At 37.2% G+C, this 20261-nt stretch overlaps 2 protein-coding genes across 2 annotated transcripts; one reads left to right on the forward strand and one right to left on the reverse strand.

Annotated features, from left to right (window-relative positions):
- Window positions 1–89: 89 nt before the first annotated feature.
- On the reverse strand, window positions 90–7799 carry LOC113064247 (protein phosphatase 1A). Its single transcript, XM_026234911.1, has 6 exons — window positions 6939–7799; window positions 5907–6478; window positions 4909–5026; window positions 4621–4735; window positions 1786–1849; window positions 90–1683 (listed from the first exon to the last, which is right to left on the reverse strand). The coding sequence occupies exons 1-6, from the start codon at window positions 7348–7350 to the stop codon at window positions 1657–1659; spliced, it is 1308 nt and encodes a 435-aa protein (XP_026090696.1). The 5' UTR covers window positions 7351–7799; the 3' UTR covers window positions 90–1656.
- A 1367-nt stretch (window positions 7800–9166) lies between these two features.
- Window positions 9167–15881, forward strand: rtn2b (reticulon 2b). The gene is made up of 7 exons (XM_026234912.1): window positions 9167–9261; window positions 12112–12319; window positions 12813–12951; window positions 13386–13455; window positions 13641–13687; window positions 13936–13994; window positions 14720–15881. The coding sequence occupies exons 1-7, from the start codon at window positions 9249–9251 to the stop codon at window positions 14808–14810; spliced, it is 627 nt and encodes a 208-aa protein (XP_026090697.1). The 5' UTR covers window positions 9167–9248; the 3' UTR covers window positions 14811–15881.
- The last annotated feature ends 4380 nt before the right edge of the window (window positions 15882–20261 follow it).

Raw genomic sequence — 20261 nt, forward strand, 5'->3', positions numbered from 1 at the left:
AGGCCATAAAGTCTCTTAATGTAGCAGGATAGACATTAATAAACTAAAATCTCATGAATGACTTGATCTGTTTATTTTTATTACTCAACCTTCAACCTTTATGTTAGCACAAATATCGCACAATATCTGTAAAATGTGCACAGAGAGAAACCATTACATAACATGATATAGCACTGCATCAGTTCATTTGCTAGAAATATCTTGTAATAATAACATGTTTATATATTGGCATACCGTAATTTCAAAGAGGTGAGTAAGGCAACACAGTACAGATCATGCAAACAGAGAAGAGCGTATTAGAGGAAACAACTATTCAAGAAGGGGAAAAGTTGCAATCTGTGACTATATTATGAGCTTGTATAAACCAACATGTAAAAGTGCTTGTATTTAATAGAATTTGTTTGTAGAGATTTTATCATTTCAAGTTTGATGTGAATTCTTAAAGGGATTGTTCACCCAAAACTGAAAATTAGCAAATAATTGACTCAACCTCAAACCATCTTGGGTGTATATGACTTTCTTCTTTCAGATGAATACAATCGAAGCTATATTAAAAAATGTCTTTGCTCTACCATGCTTTATATTTGCCATTGAATGGGGGGGAATCCCCAAAAAGTGCATCAATCCATCATAAAAAGTGCTCCACGCTGTAAATAAAGGGCTTCTGAAGTTAACTGATGCGTTTGTGTAAGAAAAATATCCATAATTAAAACATTATAAAACATAATCTTCAGCTAACTGTTCATGAAAGAGTGGCATTCCAGAGTTTGACGTAGGCGTATAAGCTCCAGTGAGAATATGCTAGTGTCATAGCAAAGAAAAACCAGTCCTTTCTTGGCTTATATCAAAATCCTCTGACATTTTTCTTTACAAATCTTCGTTTTGTTCTTCTAATTTCTGACCGGTATTTTGTTTTGCTTTTTCCTCTATGCTTTTGCATTCATCATTTCCCACTGGAGCTTACGATATGCCTACGTCATATGCTGGAACTCCACTGTCTCATGAACGCGTGAACAACAGTTTGCAGATTATAAAGTTTTAAATATGTATATTTTTCTATACAAATGCTTCAGACCTTTATTATGATGTTGCTCCAAACCTGTATTTCTTTTTCCTTTTATTAAACACAAGACTTGTTGTCCTCTAAACAAAATAATTGGACCATGTTTCTACAAAGACTAAGCCGTAAAGGCAAGTATATCATTTTTGGGTGAACTATTCCTTTAATACAGTACATCAGCATTAGCTTGTGGATAATTTACTATTCATCAAAATCCAGGAGTTCTATCAAATTCTGCCTTTTTTATTGTATCCATTTAAAAAATAACCTGTTATATGACAGGACTGAAGAGAATCTCAAAAGTGTGTTGTCACTGTTTGAACACATTACCTGAGTATTGTCGAATGTAAGTCTCATTGTATACATTTGGTAAGGAAAATACTGAACGTATCACAATCTAAAGAGTAAGAGTTATATACAGTCATTATTGTCCTGCATTCTGGCACAACATTGCTTTTTGTAAGTTTCGTCATTTATGAAACACAAAAAGTATTTTTTTTTTTTGCTGTCCAAAAAGATCTTTAAAAGACATAAAACTGATCAGAAATCTGATCCCCAAACAAGCACATCCATTAAGCGTTTATGTAAGATGGTCTCTAGTTGGCATCTGTAGGACTGCGTTCCTGAAAAGATACAAATGACAGGAATTCATATAAATAATGCTTACATTCATATTACTTAAAACATATTAAAAAAACATTAAGTTAATGTACAGTAATGCTTACCTGGGCTAATCTAGATCGCTGTACCTCCTTCTGCTGATAGTATGCTGAAATTATACAGTTCCGCCTGAAAATGTCCAAAAATTATGATATTTCAAAGTTCAATCCACTGTTTTTTTTGGCAGTCATTACAACTACATGTCATTTGAGTTCTACTTGTGGAGCTGATTGGTTCTCTAGGGAAGGTTTGATTTGAATCTGAGAACAGCTGCTGTGTACATGGGATATGTCGTCCTTTCATCTATAATCTAATAATCTGAAGATTTTCAAATCTTTTATAGAACATGAGTGACATGAAAAAGTACCATTTGATGAGTTTTGAGCATTTTGGAAGAATAAATTAACTCACTAATAAAAAGCAAAAACTATTCTTATTCTATTAATTTATATATATATATATATATATATATATATATATATATATATATATATATATATATATATATATATATATATATATATATATATATATATATATATATATTAAAGGAGTATATTAATATCCATATAGAAATTTTATTTAAATTATTGGTTTTCCTGTTCTCTTGATCTATCACTTTTATACAGGTTAATAATAATAATAATAGTAATTATTATTATTTAATTAACTGCTTACATTATAAATAAATAAATATCAATGATAATAATATTTCAATATCAATCAATAATAATTATAATAAATGCTTTTTAACAACAACAACAATAATAATGGCAGAAAGATTAATAAGAATGCTTATTTAAGGTTTTCTGATTGTATTACAAATCCTGTCGGGTATAAACTGATTTAAAGCACTGGGACTGTGATTTATCTATTTCATGCAATAGCTGTACCTAAAAATTATGTTTTCAAACTACTCTCAGACAATTGCTGACTGCTATTTTGAGCAGAAGTTAGCAGTGTTAATTTCGTTGACGAAGACTATGACGAAAAATATTCGTCAACTAACCTTTTTCACGGACGAAAACTAAATAAAAACTAAATAAAAAGTCAGATATGATGACGAAAAACGTGACGAAATATAACTGACACTTTAGTCAACGAATAAAAATTAGACGAAAATATATGGGAGGGACGAATGGAGAAGAGATCCAATCAGAGCGAATCTTTGAGGGTAGGTTGATCTATGCAGAAGCAGCCGAGCCATTTTAAAAAGTCGCGGCAAATGCAAGCGCAACAGCTAAACAAACGCAGCAGCAGTTACACAGAAAAGAGAACAAAGATGAGTTTGCAGAAATTCGCACAGTTTCGAGGACGTTTTCATAACAGTTAAGTTGTTTACACAGGGAACTACACTGCGACCTTTTGAAATGCCATTTGGACCCAAATTTTTATGGGGTCGTAAATGTATCACTGATTATTTTTGTACCTACTTATGTGTAATGCTATGTTTTAATATGAGCATTTATTAAAACAGAAATGTGTATTTTAAGAATACGTTTTATAACGTGCTCCGAGCATTCAACGCATCAAGTTGGCTTCAGCCCCGCGATGCAGGAACGCTGAACTGAGCAGATGGATACGCGCAACACTGAACCGAGATCTCCTTCAGGACATTTGCGTCCTCCTGCACCTGAACGAACAAATACAAATCGCATTTTAAATAAACATAAGAAAAAGAGCGAAAAGTGAAAAAGCTCAATTCAGCAGCGCGGTGTTCTGGTGTTCAGGGAGCAAGCAGAGACGCGTCTCAAAGTCTTCTTGCTTTTGTACCGACAACAAATACATACTAAATATGTCGAAATACCCGTCTTGGAAAGTGTGTTCGAAAAAGTCTGTAGTTATGTCTTCAGTGAAAGTAAAGAGTTGGAAAGAAATCGGATGCGTATCTTTATAATGGATGCATTTGTCTCTTAAAGTGACCGCGCCTAATTTACTAGCTCTGCTGTCAGTGTCTTTAATGTATGAAAATGAAAGTAAATCACTCACTGTTCTTGATTTAATTACTTTGTAGTTTTAACAAGAATTTATCCAAAGTCAATCCAAAAATCAGATAGAATAGATTATATTGTTTTACTAGTGACTAAAAAATAAAAAATAAAAATAATAGGGACCTGACCATGTTTTGCTTAAGTGTTTCTTTCTTTAATTGCTAATGCAACCTTTTCACACCACAGACTGAACCAAATTAAGCATTGCATCCGACATTATCAAGATGAATTTGTTGTTCTGACACAGTTTAATCCTGAGTTATTGTCATATTTTATTACCAATTTCTAAACTACAGGCAAATAAACTGTGATATTGTAAGAAACGTTGAAGGTGTCTGAATACATTTTGGTTTGATTGTGTATTTTATTTTACAGTGAAGACTATGCAGTGCTATTTTAAATGAACAAAAACAAACTTAAAAAAATGTAAACTTTGTGTAAATAGCACAAATAAAGAAATTGAATGAACAAACAATACAAATATAATATATGTGGTTGTCTATTTCAATAATACTGTACTTCATCTTGAAAGAATGTCATATGCATTGCATATCATTCAGGACGAATGCATATCTTTTTCAGAGAGCATGTATATTTTTCATTGAGAGCAGGCCTTATGTTTATTTTATGAATAACATTCCATAACAGACTGATGGAAACATTTAGTCAAGTCAACTAAGTTGACTTTGTTCTACTAAAAAAAAAACTAGACTAAGACTAAAAGACTTAAGACTAGACTAAGACTAAAACTCTTATGATATTTAGTCGACTAAAACTAGACTAAGACTAAAACATTTCAGATGACTAAAATGTGACTAAAACTAAATGGTGTGTTATTCAAAAGACTAAGACTAAGACTAAATCCGAATTCGCTGTCAAAATTAACACTGGAAGTTAGCATGCACTCACTTGCTCTGAAGGCCGCCCCCTGGTGGAAGTCCAGGAATCACTGTTGAAGCCAGTACTGTCAGAACTGACAGAAGATCAGGATCATCACCTCTTGCGCTCAGCTCCTCGAAAATCTCTGTCAAAGAAACGTGTGCGCCAATGATTTCATTCCTCAAGCAGGCCGCTAGAGGACCATTTACTATAGCCATTATATGACTCCATGATTTGAATGGATTGCCATCTGTGACATAAGTCACGTACATCTTAAAAGCAACATCAGAAGAAGCCAGATTTAATCAGATGGTTTACCAGCAACTTTGGACTCCAGAAAGTCCTCCAGCTCAGCCTCCTGGTGCAGTGCTTCAGGTGACAGCTGGGGGGCGCCAGGGAAACAGACTAGAATGATGCTGATGTTATCAAGGCTCCCCTGTTAGAAATACATAAAAAGGGGAAAAAATGGAAAAGAAAGAACAAAAATAATAGTAATGTGTCTGCTATATGATTTAATCAATAAACTCAGCAGTATCGTTTTCCTCTGATGTTCCTTTAGATAGGGCAAGAAGTAGCATGATGCTACTCTTGAGGCTTTTGTTCGAAGGACAATTACCTCACGTTGATGATTCAGTAGATTGGAATTGGTGACGCTAATGCAGACCTTATCCTTCATTTCTAAGGGATGTTGTTAGTTGTCTATAGGACAATGCGAGACAGAATGCTGTAATCTGCTCACACCATGGCTAAAAGTAGTTTATTCCTTTACAGCTTAGTGGCTGAATACAGCCTCACTTTGAGATGGTGGACGAAAGTGCAGTCCTGACAGAGCAGAGATCTGGCTTACGTGGAGAGAAAGATGTTGACATTTTCAGGTCAGCACACTTTTCTGCAGCCTGAATGCCATTCTGTATTTCTCTTACGTAATGTAACAGCATGGCCTGGAGTCAGCTTTGAATGTATAGCCCAGAGTGTCCATATTGAAGATATTCATATTTTCAATTCTAAAGTACATTTTAAATAGATATATCTATATGTATATAAAGACCAAAACTTTGATGTCATATAAGCAACTAAACCGTATCGGAAGTATATTTTAAATCTTTTTAAATAAACAAATTTATTTGTAGCTTAAAGTTTAAAGTGCCATGACATTACATGAATAAAGCAGTGAAGCTGGCATTAGATTTTCTGTAAGTTGCTATCTGGTGACAGAAGCTCTCACTGGAACTCAAAGACATTCAGAAATGTGAACTTTGGACCAAGCAATCGAAAACAGAGTGAAAACAGCTTAGAAATCTTCTGTTCGTACTAACCTTATAGAGGCAAAGGTCAATGACCTGGGAGCAGACCTCTCTCAGGTCTGTGCAGACACGAAGTCGGCTGTGTATGAAGGCACAGAGCTCTTCATTAGTGACAGTGTCCCACACACCATCGCAGGCCAGAACCAGAAACTCATCTGCTGGCGAGCGCTCCACAGCAGACACTTCCGGCTCTGGTGATACCATCTGTTCTGTGACCGGCAGCCACTCGGCTGTCTTGTAACTGAAGTCTCCCAACGCCCGGGAGACTGCCAGCGAGCCATTCACCCGCTGCACAGTCACCGATCCTCCAGCGTTCTCTATCCTCTCCCTCTCTCCGGGGCTGAAGGGCTTGTGGTCTTCTGTTGAGAAGGCCACCTGTCCCGCACGGCACAGGACCGCCCGAGAGTCCCCGCAGTTCACAAAGTAGATGTGGTGTGGAGTGATAGCGGTGGCAACCACAGTTGTCCCTCCACGTTCCCAACCCTCACGGCAGGCCATGGCATGAAGGTGTTTGTCCATGAGAAAGAAGCCCTCCTTGATGCCCTCAGTGACCCGTTCTACATCCTCACCTGCTCGGATTTTGCCTGAGAAGGAACAGCTTATGTCACTAAATAACCAACACAATCTAGTCCACCGTTAACTGTGCAAGGCCATTTGGTGACTTCAAACAGATCACGTTTGTATATTCGCAAAGACAAATCTACAAGCTTCGTTAGAGAAGATTGCAAGGACCAAGCATTATGCAACATCTATTTGCTTTAGGTACACCACAATTAACTCATCAGATCAAGGCTTAATTAAGTCATAATGTTGCTAAGGCTTTGGATGTACAGTAGGTCTGCAAATGAATCCAATCAGATCCTCTTGGATCTATTCTAAAGAGATCAATAAGATTTCCAGCATGATGTAATTTCAGTTTCTCATCAAAACCCACTCAGTCATGAGGTTTGCCACGCTCTCAAATGATTATGGATGTACAAATATAATATATAAGCCAAAAGTTAATGTAAGAGTTTTGTGTTTGTAGGACAGCTTGTTGCTCACCTGTGCCCAGAATGTGGTCCAGTAGGTTTTGGGAGCAGTGTTGGGCCACCACGCTCCCTGCGTGCCCATCATACACAGCGAAGAACCCCCAGCGGGCCAGTTCCCCTCCTAGCTGAGGGAAGCAGTTGTGGAAATCTTCCATGTGGGCCCTCCAACCCTGCATGCTGGCCAGGGCATAGGTAAGTCCCCAGGAGGCACAACCCTCTTGCATGTGCTTGTCCAGAACCGGTCGGTCCAAGTAGGGGCTAGGCATAACCCCTTCTTCTTCTCCTCCCTCTTCGCCTTCAGACAGCTCCCCTGTGCCTCCCCCTCGCCCCCCTTTGAAAAAGGAGGTGACCCTTTTCTCTGTCTCCTTCACTAGCTGTCTTACAAAAGCAGGCATCTCCACGCTTCCTTTCCTTGATGTCCTCATGGTGTCTTTTTTTCTGCACTTGTGTGAATCTGTTCACCGCCTCCACCCTCTGCTGTAGCTTGCTGGCTTTGGTTCTGCTGTGTGCCGTCTTGCTGCTGCTCAGGGCCTTCACAGCATTATCTCCCGAGAAACTGAATCTGCACCTTGAAGCATCCTCGAATGATCTGATGTAGAACGGTTGATTTGTATTTCTGTCACTCTACCCATTGCTAGACATATCACTGAGATCTAATCTATTTGCACTCATCGTGGCTTTTTCCAGTTTGATCCACTTTTGTTGCCTTCCTCCTCTATATGTTAGTGATATTCCCTCTCTCTAAGCTTTCTCTCTGTCTGAGCCCGTTATTTTCCTGTCATCTCTCTGATTGGCTGAGCTATTTCTATGCACCAATCATCTCGCAGTGTCCTCCCTCTTTTTGTACACACCGACATGCAATCCTTTCGCAGAGTGGCTCTCTCTCTTTCACGTTCAGTGCCTCCCTCCCTCAGTTTCTCCTCTTGAACTCCCTCTGTTAATCATCTCTACTGAACATTTGATAGTTTTGCATTACCTAACATGTACAGATTGATGTGCATAACAGATTTTCACAGTAGCCCAGTAAGAGAGAATGGGAGAGAGAGAAGGCACATAGTACACTCTTCTTAATGTTATGTGAGGCAGATTCAGTGATTCATATTTAAGAACACGGTTTGCCTTAAGCATGTATTCAAATATGAACTTGGGAGACTCTAACAAAGGTTGATTCAGACAGATTAGTGGATTATGTAAATCAAAAATGCCTTCATAAACATTCTTACATAACAGGCTATTTTTGTCTTTTAACTAGTTTTTCCTTTTTTTCTTTTTGTGGGTCCATAGAATGACGCACACAAACCATATCTCATGAATAAATCTGTTTGATGGGAGAATGATAATTGCATCAGAATGCTTGTAGTACTGATTCATCTGCTGGGTCAAGCAACCCCCCCCAAAAAAAAAAAAAAAAAAATTATATATATATATATATATATATATATATATATATATTATTCAAATAATTAATTTAGATTAAAATTAAGTTTAGATTTTTTTTTTCTAGTCTTTTCATCAATACTTATATCATTTGATATTATCATGTTACCTATATTATTTATATCATCCTAAATAAATAAAAAGATCACAAATAACCATACATTATTATTACTATTATTGTTGTTATAAATTAAACAATTCAGTTAATTTATTTTTCAAATATCTTCATAAATTATGTATTCCACACTTGTATTCCTATTATTATTGGGAAATTCCATAGGCGTAATGGTTTTTATACTGTACAAACTGTATTTTCTACCATATAAATACACATAAACCTTTTTGTAGTTTTAGATTTTCAAAACACTTAATACTTTGAGATATATCAGACTGTTTCTTCATGTGGACCTAAAAAAATGTCCCCACAAGATCAAAATGTACTGGTATTACTATGCTTGTCTCCATAAAATACTGAACACCAGTACACACACACACACACACACACACACAGACACAGACATCTTCAGATGGGTACTAAAGCCCAGCGCTTTTCATAGCATTTGAGAAGATAAAGCACAGCACTCTTTGAGGAACATCTGAGTAATTTGCTTCTATCTAATGTTAGCCATATCCCTCGAGATGAAGACTCGACTACACAGAGTCATATGCTGACGTCTCAGGTTCCTTAACTTAAGCTCTGAATGGCCCACGAGGAAGGATAGCTGTGTGTTTGTGTGCGTGTTTATAAAGACGGGGTGTCCAAGTGGTTGAGATATTATTAGTTCAGGCCAACCCCTTCTGCTGACAACGCTAGGATGGCCAAAAAAAGCCCAGAGGGTTCGTGGAGTGCTGGGAGGAGAGGGGGTTTGGTGTGGAAGCAGCAGAAATGGCCAGCAAAGGTGAGAGTCTTCTGCTGCGTTGGGATCGAGCTCTCCTGAGCTATATTGTTTACACATGTAATCTGCTAGTACGAGAAATGCAGGTTGGGAGTAACTGAGGGGGCCGGGGGGAGGTTAGGAGATCAGATTAAAGCTGAGTGGTGTACACTAGAGGTATAGTAATACTGCTGACTGGCCAGCACATCACACAGGACTTCTCAATGGGAGCTTGGCGGGCTGATGGGAAATCTAATGGATGGACTGCCTTCCCGAGCCGACCGATGCATGACTCTAGGATTTTGACGCAAAAAAGGAGGCTTTGATGTCTGAATGAAGGAGGTGAGGTCTTCTCTCAGTCTTATTTTGGCAGTGCTGGCAGATGTCTCCCCAGAGAGATTCAATCTGACCCCGCCATGTTAGGCTGCATTAGCACGAGTGAAGGCCACGTGGAAGATTTCATGCGGAGGGTTTGGATTGATCTGATAAAGGCACTTTCAGCTTTGCACCAGTGTTCGCCACAGCACAGATTTGCACCTGCGTTTGGAGGATAATCAGGATCAACAGCTGTTGGGGTCTATTGGCTTCACAGGGAAAGGGGCGTGTGAATGCACACTGCCATTAGCTGTTCCACAGTGTTTGTGTCCCTGCACTCTCTGACACGAAGGCTTCTTGTCCATTTATGTTATGTGTTTGTCTCAGAGATGTAACATTTGGATTAGAGCTGTACAAAATATTGTGCAAATTCTTTGGATTCAGATTAGTATGTTCATGTGCAAAAATAAATGTGTTTATAGTCTTGACATGTTTGGTCTGCCGTGTATAATATGACCAAGCTTTGTTCGACAAATGTGGTTTCAACAAGTGTAACTGGCAGAGTCAGCTTGTTAGATTACTTTTTAAATTTCAACTTACAGTCAAGTCCTTAACAACTTTAAAGGGTTAGTTCACCCAAAAATCAAAATGATGTCATTAATGACTCACCCTCATGACGTTCCAAACCCGTGAGACCTCCGTTCATCTTCTGAACACAGTTTAAGATATTTTAGATTTAGTCCGAGAGCTCTCAGTCCCTCCATTGAAAGTGTGTGTACGGTATACTGTCCATGTCCAGAAAGGTAAGAAAAACATCATCAAAGTAGTCCATGTGACATCAGAGGGTCCGATTCAAGAACAGAGGAGCTGATGATACTGCGCATGTGTGATTCAGCGTGAAGCAGAATGACACACAGAGCATCTGAACCGAACTGATTCTTTTGGTGATTGATTCTGAACTGATTCTGTGCTAGTGTTATAAGCGCGGGTAAACCGAAGGCTTGAATCAAGGGCAATCATCGCCAATGACACCATTACGTCGAGCACAAAAGAACCGGTGAACCGTTTTCTTCAACCGGTTTATTGAATCAAACTGTCCGAAAGAATTACTGGTGATCCGAAAACCGATGCAACCGGTTCTTGACTCGAAAACTTTACTTGACTTGACTACTTTGATGATGTTTTTCTTACCTTTCTGGACATGGACAGTATACCATACATACATTTTTAAATTTAGGGACCGAGAGCTCTCGGACCAAATCTAAAATATCTTAAACTGTGTTCCGAAGATGAACGGAGGTCTCACGGGTTTGGAACGACATGAGGGTGAGTCTTTAATGAGATAATTTTTTTTTTTTTGGGTGAACTAACCATTTCAGGCCAATCCCATGGATTTGAAAGTTTAAGAATTTCGCCTTTTCTTTTCTGTCCTTTTGCAGTTGTTTTCATATTCCACTGAGCCTTGCTCATCCTTTCATTGTGCTGTGTGAGTGTTTTCACCCTGCTTCACATCGCCTGAAATTCAAGGCAAAAATAACGACTGACAAAATTTAGACAAGCAAAGTATATTTTTTTATATTTAGTTTTTGGATACTCACTATGAACTCGACCCCTATCCATTACTGTTAGATCAGTTCTACACAAAGAATGTTTGAAACTGGGTGACTGAATGACATTATCAATATTCTTTAAAGCATATTAAAATAGACAGTTTAACAATGGTAATACAGGGTAATGATCACGTTGCAATCTCATTTTATAAAATTTCTACATCAATCCAATTCAGAGTAAAACTGTATCTCTCAATAAATTTGGTGTTGACAGTATATAGCTGAACACTCATTGCTAAAACTTCCTGCTAGCTAACTAAAAAAGAGGTTGCAGATGTTTATATATTCACATATGGCATTCCTTTTGGCATCTTATTTTGCTCCCCTCTGTTAAACTTGATAAATTACCAGATAACACATTAAGGTAAAAGAGAAACTTACTTGTCTTCTTGAAACAGAGAGATAATTCAACTGCAACAACAACATCAACAATTTTTTCATTTGTTAATGAGTAATTTTCATAACTGCTTATGAGTGAGGGATAGGCTAATTAGCTTATCCTTTTTTTGAAGTTGAATTTTATTGAAAAATTTGGAAATAATCAAAATAATTTAGTTTATATTCAAAAGAGAAAGACACAAAATTGATATTTAATTTAAAATATCTACAATAAACTATTAATTCTAAGGTGAATTCATTCAACTAAATTTAGTGGACTAACTCAAAAAATGGAGGAAAATGCATGTCTTGCATTCATAATTAGATTTTACCACAAAAAAAAAGACCAGACACCGTGTGCAAACATACATATCTGACCCCCCCAAATACCCCAACCACACCCACTGCCCCCGCCCCGCATCCCCCTTTAAGACCGACTTCAAGGCAGTACTGCATGGTCATTACATTTCTCCATCAGTTTCTTTTTCTCTATCTTTCCATTATTCTGCCTGACTATGCCTCTGTTTATTTCCCTGACATCTCACACATTCATTTTTCTTACCCTCCATAGTGTTGGATCTGTTATACTGGCGGGATGTGGGGACCACCGGGCTGGTGTTTACAGGTTTGGTTGTGGGTTTGGCTTGTTTGTTCCAGCTCAGTGCCATCACGATCCTTTCCAACCTCGGTTTGGGCATCATGGCCTTCACCTTCTCTATACGCTTACTCTACAAAGCCATGACACTTGTCCGCCTCAGTGATGGATCTCATCCCTTTCAGTGAGTACGCTGTAAAACAAATAACAAGTTTCTACACAGCCGTAACCCTGAAGGTGTAACTGACATGTTGTTTACTGTCTCTCTTGGAGTAGATGGAGTAGTAGCAGTCTTGTCAGTGTTTGCATTTCGATGAGTTGATTAGTTCAGTAATTCATTCAACAATGACACAAGTGCAATTGTGGTGTGCTATGAAAACAACAACACTCTTGTTTGTGTCATAATGCTTACAGTTACAGTCTGCTCTATTTGCAAGCTGGTTTGAAAGAATGTGTTCACTCTGATGTAGTCTATATCAAGTTGATCATTGGTTAAAATATTCAAAATTAAATATACATATTAAAATATTAATTCTTGAGATGCATAACTGGTATGCAGATTTAAAACAAATGCTGTATGATTTGGCAGGAGCTCGATGGAGGGAAAAGCACCTCAGATAAGTCTGGATTAATACATGTAATCTTTCTCAGCTGGTCCACTTTTCTTTATTAAAAAGGTCATATTTGGATGAGGACTGTACGCTGACAGACGAGGACACAGTTCGCATGGCGGAACAAATCGTTCTGCTGATTGCTACGGCTGTCACCGAGTTGAAGAGGCTGTTCTTCATCGATAGCATCATGGACTCAGTGAAGGTCTCACATGCGTCTTAAATATCTCACCTTGTTTAAACCAAGCAATTTTTATTCTTTTACTGTAATTTATGGCCTATACTTTCACTACACCAGGGGATAGTACTTACTTACGTAATTAGTCCTGATATGAACTATAACCATGTGCTTTCATTCCCAAAGGCAAAGGTTCTGTGTGACTAAGCACGAGTGAAAGTAAAGAAGTTCGTATTTGGAATTATTTTTTTGTATAAAAACATAATGTTTCTTCTGTAGTATAGCAGGGTGCTAGCAATAGATTAAATTCCCAGCGAACCAAAATAATGTTAAAATATATATAGGCTACCTTCAATGCACTGTTAATCTCTTTGGATAAAAGCATCTAACCGTAAATATGATTGAAATCTTAAGTCCAATATGCTTTTATCTGAATGATTGTATTTTATTTGTTTGTGTAGCTTGTTGTGTTCCTGTATTTGCTGACTTATGTGGGGGTCCAAGCCAATGGTCTCACGCTGATTATGACAGGTAAGGATATCCTGTTGAAATTTGTAAAGATTTATGACGAATCACAGCTGACAGTATTTTTGACCTAATGTCAGTAACAATTCAGTTGAAAACAATGGAATTGGAATCATACCTTATCAAGTATTACTGCTTTGTCGTGATGATACATTATATTAATGTACAGCAATTCTTTCACCTCTGAAAAGGTGTGATATGTGCTTTCTCTCTGCCACTCTTGTACAGACTTCAACAGGTAAGTGTGTGCCTCATTTGGACTTTACACATAGGCCTATATATATATATATATATATATATATATATATATATATATATAGTCAAAATGTGTTTAGAAACTCTAGATGTGTTAGTTGACATCAGGAATTGCCCCTTCTCCTCAACCAGAAATGCACTTATTATCAGAGCTCACTAATTAATGCACATAGATTCACACCATAGGCTACGTCAGACTTAACACTTCTTTTTTGTTTTAATTTTTGACAGGCAAGGATTGACAAGATTGTCAAAGCCATCAAAACACTTGTGGAAAAAGTCACTGAAATGTAAGTGTTCCTCATTCAGACATGAGCTGTAATGAAAACAATTCAAAATGAGCAAGGCAAAAATAATCAAGCCTATATCTTTAAGGAATAGTTCACCCAAAAATGAAAAATTGCTAAAGATTTACTCACATTTACTCACTCTCGGTCCATGCAAGGTATAGACTAATCTTTTACCCCTGATGTCAGAAAAGATTTGGAGAAGTTTAGCATTACATGACTTGCTCATCAATGTATCCTCTGCAGTCCACCACCTGTTTGAGATCAAAATCCACAGACATATTTGTCTAGAACTTTTTTTTAAGCTAAAAACATCATAATGGTGGATTTATTACAAAAATACAGCTTTTTACTTCACAAGATGCCAATTGGAAATGGAGTCGAATATCTTACTTTGACTCCCATTCTGGCGGCACCCATTCACTGCAGAGGATCTACTAGTGAGCAAATGGTGTTATGGTAAATTTCTCTGAATCGGTTCCGATGAAGAAACAAACTCATCTACATCTTGGCAGGCCAAGGAATCAGTACATTTTCAGCCATTTTCATTTTTGGGTGCTCTGTTCCTTTAACTCTATATTAATCCAAATGTTTATTTTCTCACAGCAAAGACACAAAATGATAATCAGACCACAGTCTTAATGACTTTAATTAACTAAAATGGTTTACTTTCTTGAATGTATCATATTTGTTCTCTTTGCCACTCCTTTCACGTTTCTCTTTTCTAGAGTTGATCTTGTGATTTCTCTGGCCAAGCCAGCTCCAGCCCCAGCACCTTCCCCTGCCCCCACACCAAAACATAAACAGAAGACTAAATAAGGAGCAGGAAGAGAGAGAGAAAGATGGGGGTGAGGAAAAGAAACGTGGAGTACACTGAACAAACAAAGTCTTATGGTGCAGCAGGGTCAGGGGTTTGGGGTTATGAACAAGTGTTATGTTTTACACTACGTTTCATATGGTGCTATAGGAGAACCTTCAATAGGACTTCAGTGAAGAGAAGTCCAGGTGTATACTTATTGTATTCATTTAACACAAACTTTCAAATAATATACAGCTGTGTAATATTTATTAGGTCATTTTGCCCAACAAGGCCGGTGTTTTTTTTTTTTTTTTTTTACAGATTTTCAAGGAAAAAGTTGAATGTAGTGGCAGCTGCTATTATGTTTTTGTCCACTAGAGGGTACAATGACACAATACAATCACAACCGTTCTGGGTCAGGACAGAATGTTGCAGAAATTCTGTCATGTAAATTTGTTTAAACTGGTCTAAAATTACAATTACCAATAGGATCATGCTTGTAATTTGGGTTTTAATATTTAATAGTGAATGTTTCATGTTACAAAGCAATTCAAAATTAATTTATGTTACTTTAATACGTGTTTTGCTTCCCTGACTTTGCACATATTTTGTGCAACATGTCCCCCCAGTAAACACATGATTTCAATGTCATTTGCCTTATTTTGTATTTGACAACATGCAAAGCATCACATCATGCACAGAAATGCTTCTTTTGTGGGAAATGCGCAGCTGCTAAGGATGCTTTGAGAAGAGTACTAGAAATGTCCCATTCGGTTACATACTGTTAGCAGATGACAATCTAATCCTGAACAGAAACAAATATAAAATGTCTTTTGATGTACAAATACTTCCATGCCAGAATGGTGATAGAAAAAAAAAAAAAATCTGGCAATTGTCTTCACAGGCTTATAAAGAGAGTATCTGTACCATCCATTAAATCACATTGCTTCAAAATTTATGGAGGGGACTGTTTAAAAAAGCACGAAAAGAACATCTTGCACACCATGGGAAGACAGTTTCATGCGCACTGCAGGAACACTCAGGGATGTAAGGAATAAATACTCCACTGACAAGAACAGTGGCACTCGGAGGAACATTTTGTATTCATTGCTGTGTTAAATAACCTATTTCAGATTGCCCCTGTGTGTCATTGTTTGTTAGATGGCAGTAGTGGGATATCTCTAAATGAGGATATGAAGAAAAATTATAGTTTAGAAGTTAAATTAAATTTATTAAATGCCCTGTCTGGTTGGATCATTGCTGACTTTATTCGAGCATGGCTCTAAGGATTTTTTTGGACTCTCGTTTGTACAATCACAACAGAGATGAATATAAAATAGACTAAAACAGACTATGGGATATGATAAAATAGAATATGATGAACAGACATCATTTTCAATACAATTTTAATTGCAGCCAATTAACCTAAGTGGCATGTTTAAATAAGCAGATTTCATAACATAGACTCCCCCAAACTTTCTCATATCATGAAACTGGCCTTCTCTTTGAGTGAGTCTTTCATTTTCTTTTATTTATTTTTTTAACTCTTCTTCTACTGATCCTGAATGCATAAATATATTTTTGGCTTAGATAAGTGATATGTAATAAATGGAACAATAGTGAAAACACAATACTAAAGTTTGTAATTTCTCATAATTTTTGACAAGCAAGGTTCACATACAATCTTGTACATAATGTGTTAAGTTTTAAAAATGCCCCCCAAAATGTACATTTCCATTCTTCAAAAACAAGATCCAATTTTTCACAACGCCCCTGATCATAAAGCAAAAAATAAGTATAATAAGCTATAATTTTGTCCATGATGACATCCGAACAGATGATTCTGCCAACATGTTTTGGGATTGTGGTTGTATGAAAGTGGCAGAGGGAAATACTCTCTCGAGTGCGTCAGCATGAATGAGCTCTACTTCTCACATTTGCCCAGAAACAAATAACTAAACAAAATATAACTCAAAATGTGACATGAAGTGAAAAATTGATTGGCCATGCAATTCATCATCAGCCATCAGACACAAACAAAAAGAGTCCAGCTGAGTCAGAAACAGATACATGCACCTTGAGTCAATTAAAGAACACTAAGCTGTGTATTCTCAATTGATAGAACATGATCTCGCAGCAGGATTCGTCCAGCGGCATTATGGGAAAGAAGTGGAAGTGGTGCACTACAGTTAAGTGCTGGTCATTCTCACTAGTCGTGCATGTGGCTGTCTGGCAAAGATTCAGTAATTGAGTTTTGGAGAAAGTGCTTTCACAGCAAGAACTGCGTCATGGAGAGATCATTCCAAGGTGAGTCACAGAAATCTCTTTTTACAGGTCAGGAAAGGCAGAATTGGATAAATTTCTGTGGCAGAAATGAAATGAATGACATAACTTTACTAATTCACTTCATTAGAAGAACAATCATTCATTAATTGTTTAATATAATTGATTGTCTAAATGGATCCTCGCTCTGCTACAAATGCCTGTACATTGATCATACACGCCAGTGTTTTTTCTTTTTATTGATGTGCACTCTTTGCTGAGAGCCCTTATCATTTACAGCAACCATCTCAATTAGACACAAATAAAAAGTTCTCATACTTTGCAAACTACTGACCTTCTTGACTTGTAATTTTATAGCGAGCAGTTTCAATTAAGAGTCAAACTCTTTCTCGCAGTCTTTTTGGCTTTGCGAAAGCCCCTTGAATGATCTCATTCACTGAGCCGAAATGCTACAATGGCTCCAGATAATCACTGGGACAAGACTGAGAGAGAATCTCTTTGTTCCTGAGAGAGGGAAATTATTCAAGGAAACGTCTGCGAGTGAATCTAGATGGCTATGGATGGGTACCTAGATGAGAGGAAGGGGTCGGGAGAAGGGGAAGCAATGTAAACCGGGAATATCTCGGAGTATCCCAGCTGTCCCTGTGGATACATCCATCCGGAATGCTACAGGCTGAATAGTGTTGAGATTATGTAGCTATCAGCAGGGATACAGTAGTTTCATTAATGTCTCAATCAAACTGTGGCTGTATGGTGCAGCTGCTCTTCAAATTGCATTTCTGCTCTATGTTGTTTTTATTTTCATTCAGGAAACATTTTAGTGTCAGGAACATTTTGTTGTTATATTATTGGAACTATCTTTACTCCAAGATGTTCATTAGGTGGTTTGACATAATTGTACTGAAGGTTACAGGAAGCACTATCAGAGATATGCAATCCAGACTGCTGAGGAAGCAATGAAAATTGTTGGAGAACAACAAATAGAGGGCTGTGCAGTGGCAGTCTTCAGGGAATGGATGGACAAATGGAGAAATAGCAGGATAATTGAGCGAGATAGAGCAAGAGAGAGAGAGAGAGAGGGGTATGACGTATTGAGACATTGAGCAGAATCAATCGCTCACATGACCATCCCCCTCTGTAGGGCACCTTGATCCCTCCGGTGTTAACGAAACACTTGCATACACATTCTCCTTATGACACCAAAGGTATCCTCCACAATCTTGGTGTCCGAGCCTGAATTGCCTCAACATCCACTAAGAAAAATGTATGCTATTTTTAGGGTTCCTGTAAAAAAGAAGAAGAGAAAAAGAATGCCTCTCTCTTCCAACGGCCAGAACGGAACTGAGAAAAAACTCATAAATAATAATTAGAAAGCAAGCGAAACAGTAGAGTTTAAATCCAGTAAGGGGAGTGCCTGACATAGCTTGGTTTAACAGAAGAGACATCACAAGGGTGTCTGGGAAAGAAAGACATAGCAAAATGGTATACTGTAAAGAACATCCTTTTCTATTGATTGGTATACAGCAAAGTCATTGCATGCTGCATTGGTTTTGCTTCAGGTTCTTCCTCAGATATTACTTTTTTTTCATCTAGTTTGATGCTGTGATTCTAGTGACAGTAAGTTTTACTAACATAAATTGCACAACACTGATACAATTAATTTCAGACATAATTAAAAAATTACTCACAGTCCAGTGAGAGATTTAGTTTTGAACTCACTAAGGGATCTGAACGATTCACTGGGTGAAACACTTGCTGTCTTGGCCACTTGATAGAACCTGTAAGCCACAAGAAGTAAATTTCAAGACCCAAGTCTGAAAAAATGTCAAAGCTTAGTGCACACTGAATCAACACTAGGACTTCATCTGAAATCGCATACTTACCTACTATATAGTGGCTGAAAAAACAGTAAGTGAAGAGTATGGTATGTCCAAATACACAGTATTCATAGCTAAAAGCTTCCAGATGACCCACTACTTCCGGCAAGATTCTGAAGTGTGCATCCAACGGGCACTTTACTATCCCATGAGGCCATGGGAGATGAATTGTGAATGCCAGTGAAATGACACAACACTGGTAGGTCACATGACAAAATGTTCACTGTAGTACATCCAAATTCTTAGTTTACTCATTCAAACTATATAGAACATAACTACTTATTTAAAAGAAGCACCTACTCAGAGTAGTTACTCAGATACTAAGATCATGTTCAGGAACTCTTGTGCCCCAAATTGCAAGATGTCAAGAAAACCTTTATAGCGTATGTTAAAATAATAAACCTTTATAGTGTATGTTAAAATAATAAGATATTTCATATACTTTGGTAGTAAAATGTAAAGTGTTACACTTTTTTTTATTATTATTACCATGATGAGTATGTGCATTCTGTAAAACATTAGCTTTTTTTCACTTAGACCTGAAAGCACCATAATTAAATATTGTTATCTGTTATACAGGGACTACTGAACAGACATTTATAAATGTATTTTAATTTGCAAAGTATTAAAAATCTATATATGCAGGCTACATAAAGCTCTTTAATAAGTTTTTAGAACACTATCATTTTAGACTATCAGGTAATCAAAAGTTCTACCCACGCTTGCAGTCTTCACAACTACTATAAAAACTATACTTCATATGTAAGTAGACAATCGGTCAACAAGTGTTTGGTGATTCGTTTACATTGTCTCATTAAAAAGAACTGGTTCATAAGAGTCATTTGCCTTATCAATTGACTCGCATCCCAGCAGTTGAAGAATCAGTTTTTACTTTAATAATAACACACTCAAATTAAAGTGAGCCATAAATTATTGTGTCCCTCCATTACTGCATTTTTATTGCCAAAAGACAACAGGCACTTACTGGTGACAGGCTTTACAAACAGCTGTTTTGCATCTAGACATGAGATAAATGTGGATGATTTTAAGTTCTCCAGCATCTGTCTGGCTCCTCTTTATAATCTCTTTAGGAAGTTATGATGAACCGCAGTGTCCAATATACTGACACAGATCAATGGTGAATGAATGACTCTGTATATCTTTTCATCTATCTTCATCTGATATCTCATTAGACAACAAAAAATATGAATCTGCAAGTATAAGAGATATGTTACTTCACTGTCCACTGAAATGGGCCCAATGTAGTTGTGATTGATGTAGTCTTTATCATACTGAATCAACGAAGTATAA

This window comes from Carassius auratus, chromosome 46 (genome assembly GCF_003368295.1).
Source record: "Carassius auratus strain Wakin chromosome 46, ASM336829v1, whole genome shotgun sequence".
In the NCBI taxonomy this organism is placed as follows: domain Eukaryota; kingdom Metazoa; phylum Chordata; class Actinopteri; order Cypriniformes; family Cyprinidae; genus Carassius; species Carassius auratus.

What these genes read in the sequence shown, in the direction of transcription:
- LOC113064247 (XM_026234911.1), bottom strand. Translation starts at nt 7,350, where the DNA reads ATGAGGACATCAAGGAAAGGAAGCGTGGAGATGCCTGCTTTTGTAAGA. An exon ending in GGACCACATTCTGGGCACAG is followed by an intron (nt 6,479 to 6,938) that starts GTGAGCAACAAG and finishes GTTCCTTCTCAG; the next exon opens with GCAAAATCCGAGCAGGTGAG. An exon ending in TCTGGAGTCCAAAGTTGCTG is followed by an intron (nt 4,736 to 4,908) that starts GTAAACCATCTG and finishes TTTCTTTGACAG; the next exon opens with AGATTTTCGAGGAGCTGAGC.
- rtn2b (XM_026234912.1), top strand. An exon ending in TCTCACGCTGATTATGACAG is followed by an intron (nt 13,456 to 13,640) that starts GTAAGGATATCC and finishes ACCTCTGAAAAG; the next exon opens with GTGTGATATGTGCTTTCTCT. An exon ending in GTGGAAAAAGTCACTGAAAT is followed by an intron (nt 13,995 to 14,719) that starts GTAAGTGTTCCT and finishes TCTCTTTTCTAG; the next exon opens with AGTTGATCTTGTGATTTCTC.